Genomic DNA, 17,417 nt, shown 5'->3' with positions numbered 1-17,417 from the left:
TATGACTTTGCCAAATTTATTAATTAGTTGTAGGAGTTTTTTTGTAGATTAAATAGAATAGATAATCATTTTTGATTACTAATAGAGACAGTTTTATTTCTTCCTTTCCAATCCATGTGTCTTCTTTATTCCCTGGTCTTGTTGCATTAGTTAGAATTTTCTGGATAATATTGAATAGGAGTGGCAAGAGTGAACATCCTTTTGTGTTCCCAACTTCAGGGAGAAAACATTCAGGCTTTCACCATTAGGTATGATGCTTTTTTGTAGATGCCTTTTTTTTTTTTTAAGGTTAGAGAAGTTTCCTTCTGTTCCTAATTTGTTGAGAGATTTTATCATGAACAGATGTTAAATTCTGTTAATGCGTTTTCTGCATCAATTGAGATATCATGTGTTTTTTCTTTAGCCTGTCAATACAATGAATTACATTCATTGATTTTTGAGTTTTGCAATTTGGGACCAGCAAACTAGGGCAAAACCATAGGCAAGTCAGGAGAACAAAGGAGAGGAATGTTACTTTATAGAGAAAAAGGAGGAAGTTGGGAGGGATTGCTTTGAAGGAAAGTCCCTTTGAGCAAAGTGAGAGTTCAGAGTGGTGATGGTTTCTCATTGGCTGAGTTGTGGCCATTTCTCACTGGCCGCACTATTGTCAGGCCAAGAGAAAATCTTCCTTCGTCTTGCTGGAGCAGTAAAACAGGCTTCCTCCTGCTGGGAATGCAAGGTCTGTCTCTTCATGTTGGGGTCTGCAACCAACAGTTGGTAAAGGGGTGAGAGCTCCCCCTGCTGGCCTCCCGGCTCCATTTTATTTTATTTATTTTTATTTTTGTTATTTTTATTTTTTTTTAAGATTTTATTTATTTATTTGAGAGAGAGAATGAGATAGAGAGCATGAGAGGGGGGAGGGTCAGAGGGAGAAGCAGACTCCCCGCTGAGCAGGGAGCCTGATTGCGGGACTCGATCCTGGGACTCCAGGATCATGACCTGAGCCAAAGGCAGTTGCTTAACCAACTGAGCCACCCAGGCGCCCCAATTCATTTATTTATTTTAGAGACAGCGAGTGAGCAGGGGGGAGGAGCAGAAGGGGAGGGGAGAGAGAGAATCTTAAGCAGACCCTGCTGCAGGGCTCAATCTCATGATCCTGAGATCAGGGCCTGAGTCAAAACCAACACGTTAACCGACTTAGTCACCCAGGCAACAACCCCCCCCACTCCATTTAAAAAAAATTTTTTTAATTCTTATGTTAATCCCCATACATTACATCATTAGTTTTAGGTGTAGTGTTCCACGATTCATTGTTTGTGCATAACACCCAGTGCTCCATGCAGAATGTGCCCTCCTCAATACCCATCACCAGGCTAACCCATCCTCCCACCCCTCTCGCCTCTAGAACCCTCAGTTTGTTTTTCAGAGCCCATCGTCTCTCATGGTTCGTCTACCCCTCCGATTTCCCCCCCTTCATTCTTCCCCTCCTGCTACCTTCTTCTTCTTCTTTTTTTTTTTCTTAACATATATTGCATTATTTGTTTCAGAGGTACAGATCTGAGATTCAGCAGTCTTGCACAATTCACAGCGCTTACCAGAGCACATACCCTCCCCAGTGTCTATTACCCAGTCACCCCCTCCCTCCCACCCCACCCCCCACTCCAGCAACCCTCAGTTTGTTTCCCCCCACTCCATTTTGAAAGAGGTTTCCTTTATTCAGTTTCACAAGATTGGCCAGGAAAGAGGTTTCCTTCATTCAGTTTCACAAGATTGGCCAGGAAATGAGAATAATATTTGCCCTTCTTTCCTGATGAACTTGTTGGGTGGATCAGTAAAATTTTTAATGAGATAATAGAATAAAAGTGTTTCTGTAACTATAAAATTACATATAGAGGCACCTGGGTGGCTTAGTCCATAAAGCATCTGCCTTCGGCTCAGATCATAATCCCAGGGTGCTGGGATCGAGCTCATTGTCAGGCTCCTTGCTCAGCGAAGAGTCTGCTTCTCCCTCTCCCTCTGCCCCTCCCCCCTGCTCATGAGCTCTCTCTCTCTCTCAGATAAATAAAATCTTTTAAAAAAATAAAATTACATATAAAAGTGAAGGATTAGTAGTAGTATAAACTGAGATTGAATGAAATAGCTTCCTTTCTCAAAAATCTTCAGTTCATTCTTTCATCCGGCCATTTGTTGTCTATCTTCTAAATCCCTGTGGCTGTTCTGGATATTAAGGACACAAAGATGAACAAGGGTAATATTTCCTAGAGGAGGAAATAGATAACCTATATAGTTAGCCCATAGAATTAAGTATAACTCCTTAGCATGCCATTCTTAATCTGGTACCCAAGTGTCTCATTTTATCTCCCACGTTTCCTTACATAAACTTAACTCAGAGCAGCCACATCAGACCATTTACCATTCCCCAAACATACAGGGCACTTTCACCCCCTTTGCCTTTGTGCTGTTATATCAGTCCAGAATCCACTCATTATTCACTTGTTGAACAAAGACATATTGGGCTCTTTCCTTATATTACATATTATGCCAGGTGTCAGGAACATGTTGATAAATAAGATACTATCCTTCCCTCAAAGATCTTAGCCGAAGAGGAGAGAAACATCTTTCCCCTCTTCACCTAGTAAAATGCTCTTTCTTCAGGGCTCAGATGGAATATATGGCCCCTGTGTAGCTTTCCCTGATTCCTTTTTCCTCAGTACATAGCTTATAATTACTTTGTGTCATTTTCATTCCTTCTGTGCTAAAATGACCTGGTTTGTCTGCCTCTTCCTCCAGACGTTGAGCTCCTGGGCAGGGATCATGTTTTACCCCTTTCTGCATCCCTGAGAGCAGTTAGCATAATGCTTTGCATCAAATAGGGCTCAACAACAGTTGGCTGAATTGGGTACAAAACCCTGAACTTCAAGCCAGCTGGCAGGAGGCCTCAAATCAAGAGATACACATTGAACTGAGTTAAAAGGTGGAAGAATCAAAGTAATCCAAGCCACCCAGAAGGAGATTTTTAGAATACACTAGGGAGGCACTTGTTTACATTTATTCCAGATTTGTTTATTTCTTGTGTAAACTCCAGCATGACCTCCAGTAGTCTGTCTGTCATGGGACAGGCCTAAGCCAAATATTCTGAAGTCATTCCAAGAACAAGAAGGGCACTTCTAGGATGCTTAGAATTAATTGCCCAAGCACTAGCAGTCTGGACTTAGGAACTTAGAATCCTAGTAATCAGAGCTGGAAGGTATCTTTTTTTGTTTTTTTAAAGATTTTATTTATTTATTTGACAGAGAGAGACACAGCGAGAGAGGGAACACAAGCAGGGGGAGTGGGAGAGGGAGAAGCAGGCTTCCCGCTGAGCAGGGAGCCCGATGCGGGGCTCGATCCCAGGACCCTGGGATCATGAACTGAACCGAAGGCAGACGCTCAACGACTGAGCCATCCAGGCGCCCCAGGAAGGTATCTTTAGAAATTATAAATTCCCTTTCAGAGAGGGACACTGACTGATTATCCAAGGGCACACAGCTATGAACAAATATTCACATGTAGAAGCACGGGCAGATGAACCTCCTTGAAAGAGACTGAGGCAAAATCAAAGTCAAAATGGTAGTAACCACTGACATAAGGACAATCAGAGGGGAAATTAACTCATTTCTGAAGTAATAATATACTCAAAGAAAAATTGTTGTAAGGCTCCATTCTACACTCAAGTTTATAAGGCTAAAACCAAGGCCTTCCAAGGTAGACCTGTGTTCTCTACACCACACCACTGGTCCCACATGGGTAACTCATCCCACCTCTGCCCAAGATGAGCCCAAGTGTTCAAAACTTGAGAGAGAATAGCATTTTTTTTTTCAACAGAACAAAGCAATCCAGAATGATTATCCAGAATGATTATCCAGAATGATCTATTCACTCTCTCCTCTGTTGTAGAATGTCCTGGAAAATGAGGTCAAGAGTTACTCATCCCACTGTTTTCCTGACGCTTTTACCTCTCCTGCTTTTGGATGTGGACAAGAGCTTTTCAGAGAATCCTGTTACCCCTACAACCTGCCCCCTCCCGGGGCATGGTGTCGTAGCAACAACTCAGGAACACAAGTCAGAAGCCCCAAGGTCTAGTTCTAGCTCTTGTAACAGCCAACTCTTGAACCTTGGACACGCTGCTTTGTGCGTCCCAGCTTCAATTTCACCATCAGGATAAGAGTGTTCAGGTCTAATATTTATAATTTTACCTCCTTATTCTCCCTGTGGACACAGTGGAAGTTCATCAGACCGTGGACTGAGAAAGCACAAAGAGAGTATGGACCTCCCCTAACCTAACTCCAGAGGCTCTCTCTCTCTCTCTTTTTAATAATTATTAACATTTTTAGATAGCCACTGATGTAAGCAGCTATTGCATTCTTTCTTCATATTCAAGACTGTTTTCTTGTGGGATGCCTGGGTGGCTCAGTCGGTTGGGCGTCTGCCTTCAGCTCAGGTCATGATCCCAGGGTCCTGGGATCGAGTCCCACATTGGGCTCCCTGCTCCACGGGGAGCCTGCTTCTCCCTCTGCCTCTCTCTGTCTCTCATGAATAAATAGATAAAATCTTAAAAAAAAAAAAAGATTGTTTTCTTGTGACCACTTTGTAACATCTTTATTGAGATATAATTCACATACCATAAAATTCATCCATTTAAAGTATGCAATTCAGGGAGTTTTTAAAAAAGATTTATTTATTTATTTATTTTAGAGAGAGAGAGAGTGTGTGTGTGCAAGCAGGGGGAAGGGGCAGAGGGAGAGGGTGAGAGAGAATCCCAAGCAGACTCCCCACTGAGTACGGAGCCCAAGATGTGGGGCTTGATCCCACAGCCCTGAGATCATGACCTGAGTTAAAATCAAGAGTCGGACACTCAACTGACTGAGTCACCCAGGCACCCCGCAATTCAGTTTTTTAAAGCTATATTCAGAACTGTGCATCCATCACCACAATGTATGTTTAGGATATTTTCATCACCCCTAAAAGAAATCCTGTATCATTTAGCAGTGACTCTCTGCCACCACTCCATCCCCTCAGCCCTAGGCACTGCTAATCCACTTTCTATATCTATGGATTGTCTGCTCTGGAAATTTCATGTAAGTGGAATCATATAAGATGTGGTTCTCTGTGACTGGCTTCTTCTTTCATTTATAATGTTTTCAAGGCTCATCCATGTTGTAGCATATATCAGTACTTCATTCATTTTCGGGCAACGTAAGATTCCATTGTATGAACATACCACATTTTGTTTATCCGTCCATCAATTAATAGACATTTGGATTGTTTCCACATTTTGTTTGTTATGAATAATGCTGCTATGAACATTCTTGTACAAGTATTTGTGTAGACACGTGTCTCCCATGCTCCTGAGTATGTAACAGGAATGGAATTGCTGAGTCATATGGCAACTCTATGATGAATTTTTAGGAACTGTCAAATGTATTCCAAAGTGGCTATACAATTCTACATTCCCAGCACCACTATATTAGGGTCCCACTTTCTCCACATCCTTGCCAACACTTGTTATTGTCTGTCTTTTTTATTATAGCCACTCTTGATGGTGTGAATTAGTATCTCATTATAGTTTTGACTTGCATTTCCTTAATGACTGAGGATGTTGAGCATCTTTTTATGTGCTTATTGACCACTGGTATATCTTTGAGAAGTGCCAATTCAAATCCTTTGCCTATTTTTAATTGGGTTATTTGTCTTTTTATTGCTGTGTTGTAAGAGTCCTTTATATATTCTGGATACTAGATCTTTATCAAATATATGATTTACAAATATGTTCTTCTATTGTGGGGTGTCTTTTCACTTTATTAACAGTGTCCTGTGAAGCACAAAAGTATTTTTATTTTGGGAAAGTCCAATTCATCTATTTTTTTTTTCTTTTGTTGTTCGTGCTTTTTGTATCATAGCTAAGAAACCATTGCTTAATCTAAGACAAATATTTACATCTATGTTTTCCCTTAAGAGTTTTATGGCTATTTAAAAAAGATTTTATTTATTTTTTTATTTTTGTTTTTTTTAAGATTTTATTTATTTATTTATTAGAGAGCGAGAGAGAGAGAGAAATAGCATGAGAGAGGAGAGGGTCAGAGGGAGAAGCAGGCTCCCCGCTGAGCTGGGAGCCCGATGTGGGACTCAATCCCAGGACTCTGGGATCATGACCTGAGCCGAAGGCAGTCGCTTAACCAACTGAGCCACCCAGGCACCCTAAAAAGATTTTATTTTTAAGTAATCTCTACACCCAGTGTGGGAGCTTGAAGTCACAACCCCAAGATCAAGAGTTGCATGCTCCACCAACTGAACCAGCCAGGTGCCCCAAGAGTTTTATGGCTTTAAATCATATATTTAGGTCTTTGATCCATTTTGAATTAATTTGTGTGTGTGTGTGTGTGTGTGATGTTGGGATTCCAACTTCCATCTTTTCCATGGTGATAACTAGTTGTTCCAGCACTACTTTTTGAAAAGATAATTCCTTTTTCATCAAATTGTCTTAGCATCTTGTAGAAAATCAACTGACCACAAATGTAAGGGTTTATTTATGGAGTCTCTGTCCTATTCCATGTCTATCTCTATGCCAGTAAAACACTGTGTTGACCACTGTAGCTATGTAGTAAATTTTAGAATCAACAAGGGTGAGTCCTCAACTTCTTTTTTTTTCCTTCAAGATTTCTTTGGGATCTATTCTGGATCCCTGGCACTTCCATATGAATTTCATGATCAGCTTATCAATTTCTGCAAAAAAAGCAGCTGGGATTTTAATAGGGATTACAATGAATCTGTAGATAGCTTGGAGAGTATTGCTGTCTTAATTTATTAAGTCTCTGATCAATGAATACAGGATGTTTTCCCATCTATTTAGGCCTTTAATCTCTTTCAGTAAGTATTTGTATTCAGTGTACACATCTTTTTTTTTTTTTTTTTAAGATTTTACTTATTTATAAACATGCATGACAGGGGAGAGGATCAGAGGGAGAAGCAGGCTCCCCGCCGAGCAGGGAGCCCGATGCGGGACTCCATCCCGGGACTCCAGGATCATGACCTGAGCCGAAGGCAGTCGCTTAACCAACTGAGCCACCCAGGCGCCCCCAGTGTACACATCTTACACTCTTTTGTTAAATTTATTTATTTTATTTTATTATTATTATTATTATTTTTGATTCATGAGAGACAGAGCGAGAGAGAAAGGCAGAGGGAGAAGCAGGCTCCCAAGGAGCAGGGAGCCCGATGTGGGGCTTGATCCCAGGACCCTGGGATCATGACCTGAGCTGAAGGCAGACGCGTAACCATCTGAGCCACCCAGGTGCCCTGTTAAATTTATTCTTAAGTATTTAACTTTTTCATGCTATTGTAAATGGAATTCTCTCTCTCTCTCTCTTTTTAAAAGATTTTATTTATTCATTTGAGACACAGAGATAGAGAGAGAGAACATGAGCAGTGGGAGAGGCAGAGGGAGAGGGAGAAGCAGACTCCCCGCTGAGCCAGGAGCCAGATGTGGGGCTTGATCCCAGGACCCTGGGATCATGACCTGAGCTGAAGGCAGATGCCCAACCATCTGAGCCACCCAGGTGCCCCCCCCCCCTTTTTTTTAAGTAGGCTACACACCCAGTGTGGATTCCAACATGGGGCTTGAACTCATGACCCTGAGATCAAGAGTCAGATGCTTGGGATGACTGGGTGGCTCAGTCAGTTAAACATCTGACTCTTGATTTCAGCTCAGGTCATGATCTCAGGGTTGTGAGATTGAGCCTCACATCGGGGTCCATGCTCAGTGCTGAGTCTGCTTGTCCCTTCCTCTCCCTCTGATTGCTCTCTCTTTCTCAAATAAATAAATAAAAGATTTTTTTTTAAAAAGAGTCAGATGCTTAACCAACTGGGCTACCCAGGTGCCCCTGGAATTCTCTTTTAAATTTCATTATTGGATTGTCCATTGCTAGTGCAAAGAAATACAATTGATTTTTATATATTGATATTGTATCCTGCAACCTTACTAAACTTATTTATTAAATCTAATAAACAAGGTTTTTTGCAGATTCTTTAGGATTTTCTATATACAAGATCATGTCATTTCTGAATAGGTATACCTTCACTTTTTTCTTTCCAATCCAGATGCCTTTTATTTCTTTTTCTTGCCTGAGTGTGTAGGCTAGAATCTCAAATATAATACATATTGAAATTAAGTAGAAAGAGCAGAAATCCTTGTCTTGTTTCTGATTCTGGGGGGAAAGTTTCAATCTTTCATCATTAAGTATGATGTTAGCTGTGGGATTTTATTTTTTATTTTTTTAAAGATTTTGTTTATTTATTTGAGGGGGGGGTTAGCAAGAGAGAGCACAAGCAGTGGGGGAGAGGGAGAAGCAGGCTCCCCACTGAGCTGGGAGCCCAACGTGGGGCTTGATCCCAGGACCCTGGGATCATGACCTGAGCCGAAGGCAGCCGCTTAACGGACTGAGCCACCCAGGCACCCCTAGCTGTGGGATTTTAGATAACCTTTATCAGGTTGAACAAGTTCCCCTGTATTCCTAGTTCACTGAGTGTTGTTATCATGATAAGGTATTGGATTTTATCAAATGCTTGTTCTGCATCTATTGAGATGATTGTATGGGTTTTGCCCTTTATTTTATTTATATGATGTATTATACTGATTGACTTTCAAATGTTGAACCAACTTGGCATCCCTGAGATAAATCTTACTTGATCAGTGTATGATCATTTTTATGTATTGCTGGATTCAATTTGCTAGGATTTAGTTAGGGATTTCTGTGTCTCTAGTCATAAGAGATATTTGTGGTTGTCTTCTAATGTCTCTATGTGGTTTTGGTGTTATGATAATATTGGCCTCATAGAATGGCCTGGAAAGTGTTCCCTCCTCTTTTATTTTTGGAAGCGTTTATCAAGGATTGATGTTAATTCTCCTTTAAATGTGGTGGAACTCACCAGTGAAGTAATTGGGGCCTGGGCTTTTCTTTGTAGGAAGTTCTAAAATTACTAATTCAATCTCTTTATTTGTTATATATCTATTTAGAGTTTCAATTTTTTTTCTGCATCTGTGTCAAGCATGGATGTCTTTCTAGGAACTTGTCCATTTCATCTAAGTTATCTAATTTATTAGGCATATAGTTGTTTGTAGTATTCCTTATAATCATTTTTATTTATCTAATGTAATTTCTGTAACATTTTTATAACTTGACCTTCTCACTTTTTTATTGGTAAGTCTACCTAAAGTTTCTTTAATTTTATTGATCTTTTCAACAAAAGAGGTTTTGTTGATTTTCTTTATTGTTTTTCTAGTTTTTATTTTACTTATTTTATCTAGTACTTATTATTTCCCTTTTCCTGCTTGATTTAGGTTTCGTTTACTCCTCTTTTTCTACCTTCTTTAGTAGAAAGTTAGGTTTTTGATTTGAGATATTTCTTTTTAATATAGGCACTTAAACTATACATTTCCCCCTAATCTTGCTACATCCCATAAAGTTTCCCTTTTCCCCTCTTGCAGCTAAGGCAAAGGCAATGTGATTTAAGCTTGGTCATTTGAATCTTGAGCAAATAGTGTAAAAGCACAGGGAGTAGAATTCATTTAAGATGGCAGCATGCAATGGTAGTGGTTCCTGCTGTGGTCCCCTCACCTAGACCGTTCCTCTGTTGTGACTTTGGCTGAGATTCCTGGTTCCATTTTCTGAGCTTAATTAGCTAGACTTCCTATCAAACTGAGGATTACATGATAACCTTCCAGTATGTTTATTTCTTCTTTAAGTTGGCAGAGTTGGTTTCTGTTGCTGGAAACTAAGAATCTTGGCATATTGTTGAGATAAGAGTTGGGGAGAAAGAGAAAGCACAGGTCTTTCACTTTTCTCTTTGTAAATTTCTGTGTTGCTAGTATTGTTGTATTACTTCTGTTATTTAAAAATATCCTTTTAAAATTGAGAGCCTAAAGCACAGTGGGGTGAAGAGAAGTGGTAGGATACAAAATTTGAAACTTAGGATGAGGCCTGATTGTACAAAGCCTTGAATATCATTTTGAGGATTCCAAATTTAGCTCAATAAGTATGGGGAATTTACAAAGTAGAACAACGATGACATGATCAGATCTATGTTTGTTTATTGCCATGTAGATGGATTAGAACTCGGAGAAATTAGAGGCCAGGAAAATAGTTAGGAGGAGGCTACTGCCATAGTCCATATACAAGATTGAGAAAATCTTTCAATCTGGAGAGAGAGAGAAAGAGAGAAAGAAAGAGAGAAAGAAAGAAAGAGAGAAAGAAAGAGAGAAAGAAAGAAAGAAAGAAAGAAAGAAAGAAAGAAAGAAAGAAAAGGAAAAAAAAGAAAAGAAGGAAGGAAGGAAGAAAGAAAGCAAAGAGAAAGAAAGAAAGATTGTCAGTCATAGGTTGGGTTTTCCAGAAGCCGATGCTGAGACAGTTTGAGGGGGAAGATATTAACTAGGGAAAGGAAGCAGGATTGAATAGAGGGAGAAGTCAAACTGCAACGTAGATCTGACAGAGACCCAGCCCCCCAGGCAAGGAACTCTGGAGTGAATACTGCTTATCAGAATTGTCCTGCAGTGGCCCAGAATGGCTGAATCTTTATACCTTTGCTTTGCTCGGTCACCAGATGAGGACAGCCCCAGGAGGAGCATGACCTCCTGCAGGACTGTTCTCTGCAGGTGAGGCAGACACTGAAGGAACTGAAGCAGCTAGAGGCTAGCTACCTGCTGCGTCAACTCCCTGTAGCTAAATGGCTAGTCTTTCCTTGAAGGTAGAACTGGGTGATACACCTCCGTGCCGGCCACAGACAGAGAGATGAGTGACCATGTCTTGAAAAAAAGCAAGAGAGTGGAAAAGGGGGATTAGATTCTACAGATACTGTATTTTGTAGGTGGGGATGAAAAGGGAGTAAATAAAGGTTAACACTGAGGTCTCTACACTGATATGATTTGATAGTACTTCTGTTTAACTGATAGTAAACAACAGAGGAGAGAGAAAAGGTTTGGGGAGAAAGATAAGGAATTTAATTTGGAATATGTTGACTCAGAAATGTCTGCAAAATATTAAGGTGGAGATGATTTTCAAGAATCAATGTAAATGGGGGGTTTGGAGGTCAGCAGCAAGTGCTATATTTATTGAATATATGTATATTATATTATATGTATATTCTTATTTCATACTCGCGATGCCTCTATGAGATAGAGGCAGGTATTATTTTTATTATACCCTTTTTGTACATTGTATTATACCCTTTGTTTATGAAGAACCTGAGACTTGAAGAAGTTAAATGCCTGGCTCAAAGAAGTAAAACTCAAGTCTGTTTGATGATAAAACACCTGCTTTCAAAGACAAGATTATATTGCTTCCCCATGGAAAACACCGCAGATAGATGGCATTTGAGCCATGAGAATTAGTAGGTCATCCACAAAGGATACAGTTCAAATGGGAACAAAAAGAGCCAAAAAATGGAATTCTAAGGAAGCCACATTTCCAAGGTGAATTGAGTAAGATGACAAAGGCAAAAGGACTGACTGAGTGGCCAGAACAGTTTCTAAAAATTGGAAGTATGGTATCTCAGAAGTCAGGGTAAAAAGAGGGTTCTAGTCCACAAAGGAAAATGTTGCAGATATCATGTGGGATGAAGAGTTTACAGTTAGAGGTCATTGATGATCTTAGAGAAGTTTATAGGGAAATCAGGCTGCAGTGGTTTAGGAGTGAGTGGGAGATGAAGAAGTAGAAGAAAAAGGCGTAGGCTACTTTCCCAGAAGTTTTGCCAAGTAAAGGGAAAAAAAATAATGCCATATACATAAGTAAGGAATTTATTAATAATATTAAGTAATTAATAACTCTCTGCTCCCATATTACTTATATTTTACACTTTCACCATTTCTCTGGTTATTTCTGTCTACCTCCATTATTACCAGCGCCCCATCCCAAGTCTGATGTGCCTGGAAGCACTGAATGTTGCTTATTTTGGTTGTGGATAGACTTCTCGTATTTGTTAGGTGTTTTGAATGCCTCAGGTAATTCTGTCTATGAAGGATGTGTCATAGACATCCCCCACTCCCACCCAACTCCATCATCCATTTTCCACAAAGATAGATAAGCATTCGCTTCTCAGACCAGTTCAGCAAAGCATGCAAGTTCTTAGGTGCTCAGCAAACCAAGAACTCTGTCTACCTAGCTTCCTCCCTTCCCTTCCCCTCCCCCAAACTCTTGGTGGGCAGATCAGGGAAAAGGAGCTGCCACGCCAAACCTTCTGGGATATAACGTCCCAGATGGGGAATCTGTTTGGTTTTGTCATGAGCTGAGATCTTCCCTTGACAGCCCCCATCAGTCCAGCCCTTTTTCAGAGGGGGGCTGGAGAGTACTCAACACCGCCGTCCACCTGTGCAGAGGAAGATGCCTACAGCCACACCAGCGATGATGAAACTGCCCACCAGGACACCCAGGACCAGTGAAGTGTAGGAACGGCCTGTTTGGCTCCCTGCAGAACATGCACAGAGTTAGCCTGAACATACCCCCAAGATTCTTGTCCATGGTTTGAGTCAAACCCTAAGGGATTCTTACCGCAAAGGAAGGGGGCTAGTTCACCAAGTGACATAAGCTGTGTATACTCTGTCCCAAACCCCCAGCCCTGGGCCTCCTGTTGCTCAAGGTATCCATCCTTCAGGTCTATCCATTTGCCTGGAACCCACCCAATACACAGGCCCATCCCCGATCCCATCATACCTTTTGAGTTTTTCGAAGTGATATATTCCTGCAGGTACTGCACACAGGTGTCCTGCAGGAATTCTCGCAGTTCGTACCGAGTACGATTGTAGGAGTTGAGCTGATACAGAGTGTAGGTGACCACCTTGGAGGATGCCTGGGGCCCTGCTACCCATAAGGCTGTCTCTGGCTGGAAATTCGCAAAGGAACTCCCATTCACAGTCACTTCGAAGAAGACTTGGGCTGGAGAGCCCTCAGGAGGCAGCTCACAGCCCAGGAAGCAGCGAACGGTCAGAGGAACTGTGGATGGGGGACTCAGGGTGAGAGAGCTGTGTGGAGAGGGTGTTAGGTGTGGGAGGATGTCCATCAGGTGGAACATAAACTTTTGGGGTTTAGCGTGGATCAGCGACAGGGCATCCCAACAGGGTCTACCCGAGGTCATGCCAGAGGGAAGAGGGCCTGACGGAGGGCCCGCAACTAGGACACCCACTCCTCTTCAGGCTCAAGCTCCCACCCAGCAATCAGCAAAGGCAGGTGCCCTGACACCTGGACTCCTCGGAGCAGCCAGCTCACTCGAGACCAAGCCATCCACGAGGCCCCTCCGGGAACCCCGCCCCTTCCTGGGGCCCCGCCCATTCCCCCCCAAGGCTCGCCCCCATCAGTCCCTCCCACAGGCCACACCTCCCACCCGCCAGGGCCCGCCTTCATCCGCCGCGCGCTAGCGCCACTCACAGGTCAAGTGCCGCTCATGGTGCACGAGCTGCACCATCAATTGGAACTCTTTCAGGTAGGTCTTCAGACGGTCCTCTGTGCGCACCCAGCTCTCGGGCGCCTCCAAGGGCTGCAGCTGGAGGATCGTGACGTTGGTGCCCTGGCCTTCCAGCACGTGCGTCATTAGTCCTCCCAGCGACGCGTTGCCCCGGTGCCACACTTGATAGGGGTCACGGAAGTAGGAGATCTGGAGCATGTGGAGGTTCCAAGGGCCTGCGGGTAGGTGTCAGCGCATCAGCCCTTGGGCCGGCGTGAAGCTGGAGAGAATAACCCCCTACCCAAAGGCCGGCCGCCCACTTTCTCGGCCGTTCATAGTTATGAAGTGTTCTTCCACCCATCCTCCCACAACCCTGTCAGGAGCGGAAGACAGCGATTATTATCTTCGTTTTACAGATAAGGAAACTGAGGCTGGGAAGAGCAGAAGCCACTTGCCACAGGGTAATCCAGTCAGTGGAAGAGCCACTCCGATCTTTCTCTCTCTCACCCCTAACTTACCCCCATTTCCGGTTGGTCAACAAATGCTGACCTACAGTAAAATCCCATTCCATCTCCTGTTCTCGGCCTCCTCGGCCACTGCCCTCCTTCAGGCCTCATGGGTTCTCATCTGGACTAGGGTAGTAACTTCCTTCCTCATCCCCCTGCCCTCATTGTTCAGTTTCACTCCTTCCAATCTGACCTCCATTGACCCAGAAATAAGATTATGCCCTTCTCCTACTTAAAATGCTCCAGTGACACATTTACCTATCAATAATAGTATTAAGTACTAATAATAGCTATTAAGTACTTATTATGAGCCAAGCACTGTACCTACACACATTATTATCTTATTTGTGCTTTCCTCCCATTAGCTTAGTGCAGTGGCTACTGTTATTAACCTTGGTCCATAAGGGAAGCAGGCTAAAATGGTACAGCAGATCCAAGGTTTGAGTGCAGGCAGTGTGAGTCCAGCACTTTTAGCCACTCAGCCGTACTGTCTCCCCAGAGGATGTCTGTCCAAGGAATGAAGTCCAAAGTCTTTAGCTTGGCATTCAAGGCTGCAGGAGACCAGATTCCAACTGCCTTCTCTGGCCTCTTCCTGTACTTAGATACAGTAAACTACTTGGAGTTCCTCATGCTGCCTCTGGACTGACGTGAATAGCATGTCCAGGTTGCTCTGCTTCCAGGCAAACTTCTATTCGTGCTTTAAGACCCAGCTCTGTTGCCCTCTCCTTGGAGAAGTTTTCCTAATGCCTCTCCACTTTACCCTCCCAGACACAGCGATGCCTGGGTGGCTCAGAGGGTTAAGTGTCTGCCTTTGTTTCAGGTCATGGTCTCATAGTCCTGGTATAGAGCCTACATCAGGCTCCCTGCTCAGCAGGGAGTCTGCTTCTCCCTCTTCCTCTGTCCCTTTCCCCTGCTTGTGCTCTCTTGCCTTCAAATAAATAAATAAATAAATAAATAAATAAATAAATAAAATCTATAAATAAATACACACATACCCTCCCAGACACAGTGGGTCTGTTTCAATGATCCCAGATTCCACATAACTGTCTCCAAATACATAACTGTCTCCAAATACACAGAATACACTGGGCTCCCCTAGGCTATGGAATCATGTCTGGTTATCTCTTTCTTCTACACCTATTAAGAGCCTAGCACAGGATTGAGTTGATGTCCAGAGAATGTTTGAGGAGGAGATGAGTCTGGGGTTGTCAATCTGTGTGTGTGTGTGTGTGTGTGTGTCTTGTCCACGTTTGCATATGAAAAGTTGTGCTCTGTGTCTGCAGGTGTGAATAGGTAGATCTGTGTGGGTAACCCTAGATAAGGTTCTTAACTGCCCTGCGCCCAGTCTCCTCCCCTGTAAAATAGAGATAACTATATTGCCTGCTGTAGAGATATCGTGGGGGTTAGATGAGTCAGTGCATGTATTAACCGAAGTGAATGCTCCTAGAATTCTGGTGATTTGGTCCCTCTCTGAGGTGGGGACTGTAGCTCTGGAGATTGTGGGAAAGGTGGGGGAGGTCCCTGTGCGGTCACAATACAGGGCAATAACTCCTTTCTCTTCTTAAACAGCCACTTCAGGCAGCCTGACTCCTATAAGTTCACCCATGGACCACAGCTTCTCTTTCCCCAGACTTTCCCCCGCCTCCTGCCACTCGTCTTCCACCTTCTCTAGTCTCCTATTCTGCCTTGCTTCTCTCAGCCCCCAGTCTGTCCAGTGGCTTCCTATTCCTTCCATCTCTCATCTCCGAGTCTCTTCCTGTCTTCCCTGGACTAACCCCTATCCACATCACTCTCAGCGCTCCCTCTCCAGGCTCACCCCCTCTCCCCACGGCTGATCCCCTTACCCTTTCTATTTCTCCAGTCCTGTTTCCCCAGCCTCTTTCATCACCCCCTTCCTGGGTGAACGGCACTTCCTCACCTTGGCTTTGGGACACAAATCAGTCCCCAGGACCCTGCCTGCCCTACGGAGAGATCTGGCTGGCTGCAGCCGCAAGCCCTGTGGGAGAAGGGCTCCTCTGCTCTTCCCCATGTACCCAGACAGGCTGAGAGTCTCCAGAACCATCCCGAGGAAGAAGATGTGACCCGGACTCACCGTCAGAGGCTTCCTGGCTACAAAAGGCCCAGCCCGGCAGGAGCAGCAGACGCAGAAGTAGCAGCAACGTTGTCAACATCCTGGGGCTGAGGTTCTTACCCCACCTGGGCTCCGGCTCAGATAGGCAGGGGGCGGCTGGCTGCAGCCTAGGGGGAAAGAAGTGAGGACTGTCTGGAAGAGGAGGAGACTGAACGGAGGAGGCTGGAAGGTGGCCAGGGGATAGGAGGAGGAAGAAGGCAGCAGGCTTATAAAGTATTATTCCTACCCTGTCTCATTTCCTACTGGGGCTGGACTCCCTCTTGCCCTTCCCTTGCCCCGCCCTGCCTGCATCGGCCCTCGTGCCCAGACCTGCCTTTTCCCTTTTCCCTGGGCCTCTTCCAAACAGGGAGCGGAAAAAGGGGGAGTCAGATTCAGAGAGAAGTTCTATCCTCGCTGAGTCAGGGGGTGGGGCATCTGCTTTCAACTTAGAGCACACTCTAGGGTGTAGCGATCAGCAGGTTACTGATGGGGAAACTGAGGCCCAGAGAGGTGCAGGGACTTGCCCAACAGAAGTTTATATGTCAGTTTATATGTCATGGTGGTAAAAGATTGGGATTAGAGTTCAGTTTTCCAGCATGCTGGCTACATTTTATCAGAATTATAGTAATTACACAATCAGGGATCTTGCTCTCAGAAATACATAGTTACAAAATGAGTATAAAACAGCTCACTGCAGTGCTGTTTGTAATAGGAGAGAATTATGAACAGTCTAAATCTCATTAGAGGATTGGTGACTTAAAGCAATATTTTTCAAACTGAGGTCACAATCTACTACTGGATAATGAGAACAGTTTAGCAGGTCATGATTAGCAGGGGTTTTGTTTTTGTTTTTGTTTGTTTTTATGAAATAGAACAGAATAAAAAATTTCAGTGCCTCCTTCTGGGTCAGAGTAAGCATTATTTCATGAAATATTTGTTCAATTGTATACATGCATGTTTCAGTTTTGTGCATATATGTTTCTGTGATGGGTTTTGAATGGCAGTTTAAAATGTATTTCTTACTCTGGGAAGCAAGTGGAAAAATTTGGAAGTCACTCCCCCAACTATGGTAATCCGTCTTGTGGAATACTATGTAGTAGTAAAAAACAAACAAACAAAAAAACCTCCCCTGCCTAATCTCCCCTCTATTTTCGTATTACTTAATACTACCTGAAATTATATGACTTATTCATTTATATGTTTATTGTCTGAATGTCCCACCAGAATGTGAGCCCCAAGAGGTTGTCCATCTTGTTTGCTACCTTGCTTGGAATAGTGCACATAATAAGTAATACAATAAATAATATCAGCTAACAGATGACTGAGATAGTTAAGATATGTATAATCTCTAAGAG

At 43.2% G+C, this 17,417-nt stretch overlaps 1 protein-coding gene across 1 annotated transcript; it reads right to left on the bottom strand.

Moving 5' to 3' along the window:
* Window positions 1–11,790: 11,790 nt before the first annotated feature.
* On the bottom strand, window positions 11,791–16,282 carry PROCR (protein C receptor). The gene is made up of 4 exons (XM_045885665.3): window positions 16,045–16,282; window positions 13,431–13,682; window positions 12,720–12,998; window positions 11,791–12,474 (listed from the first exon to the last, which is right to left on the bottom strand). The coding sequence occupies exons 1-4, from the start codon at window positions 16,121–16,123 to the stop codon at window positions 12,359–12,361; spliced, it is 726 nt and encodes a 241-aa protein (XP_045741621.1). The 5' UTR covers window positions 16,124–16,282; the 3' UTR covers window positions 11,791–12,358.
* Window positions 16,283–17,417: the final 1,135 nt, after the last annotated feature.

Source organism: Mirounga angustirostris, unplaced genomic scaffold, assembly GCF_029215605.1.
Source record: "Mirounga angustirostris isolate CCGP_5_RB_7025 unplaced genomic scaffold, mMirAng1.0.hap1 SCAF_10, whole genome shotgun sequence".
NCBI classification, from domain to species: domain Eukaryota; kingdom Metazoa; phylum Chordata; class Mammalia; order Carnivora; family Phocidae; genus Mirounga; species Mirounga angustirostris.
This window is presented reverse-complemented; position numbering and strand designations above follow the sequence as displayed.

Bases quoted from the DNA above. Each gene is read 5' to 3' on its own strand.
- PROCR (XM_045885665.3), bottom strand. From the start codon at position 16,123: ATGTTGACAACGTTGCTGCTACTTCTGCGTCTGCTGCTCCTGCCGGGC. The intron at 12,999-13,430 runs GTGAGTGGCGCT...CCCCATCCACAG, and splicing joins CCATGAGCGGCACTTGACCT to TTCCTCTGACCGTTCGCTGC. The intron at 12,475-12,719 runs GTATGATGGGAT...CATGTTCTGCAG, and splicing joins CACTTCGAAAAACTCAAAAG to GGAGCCAAACAGGCCGTTCC.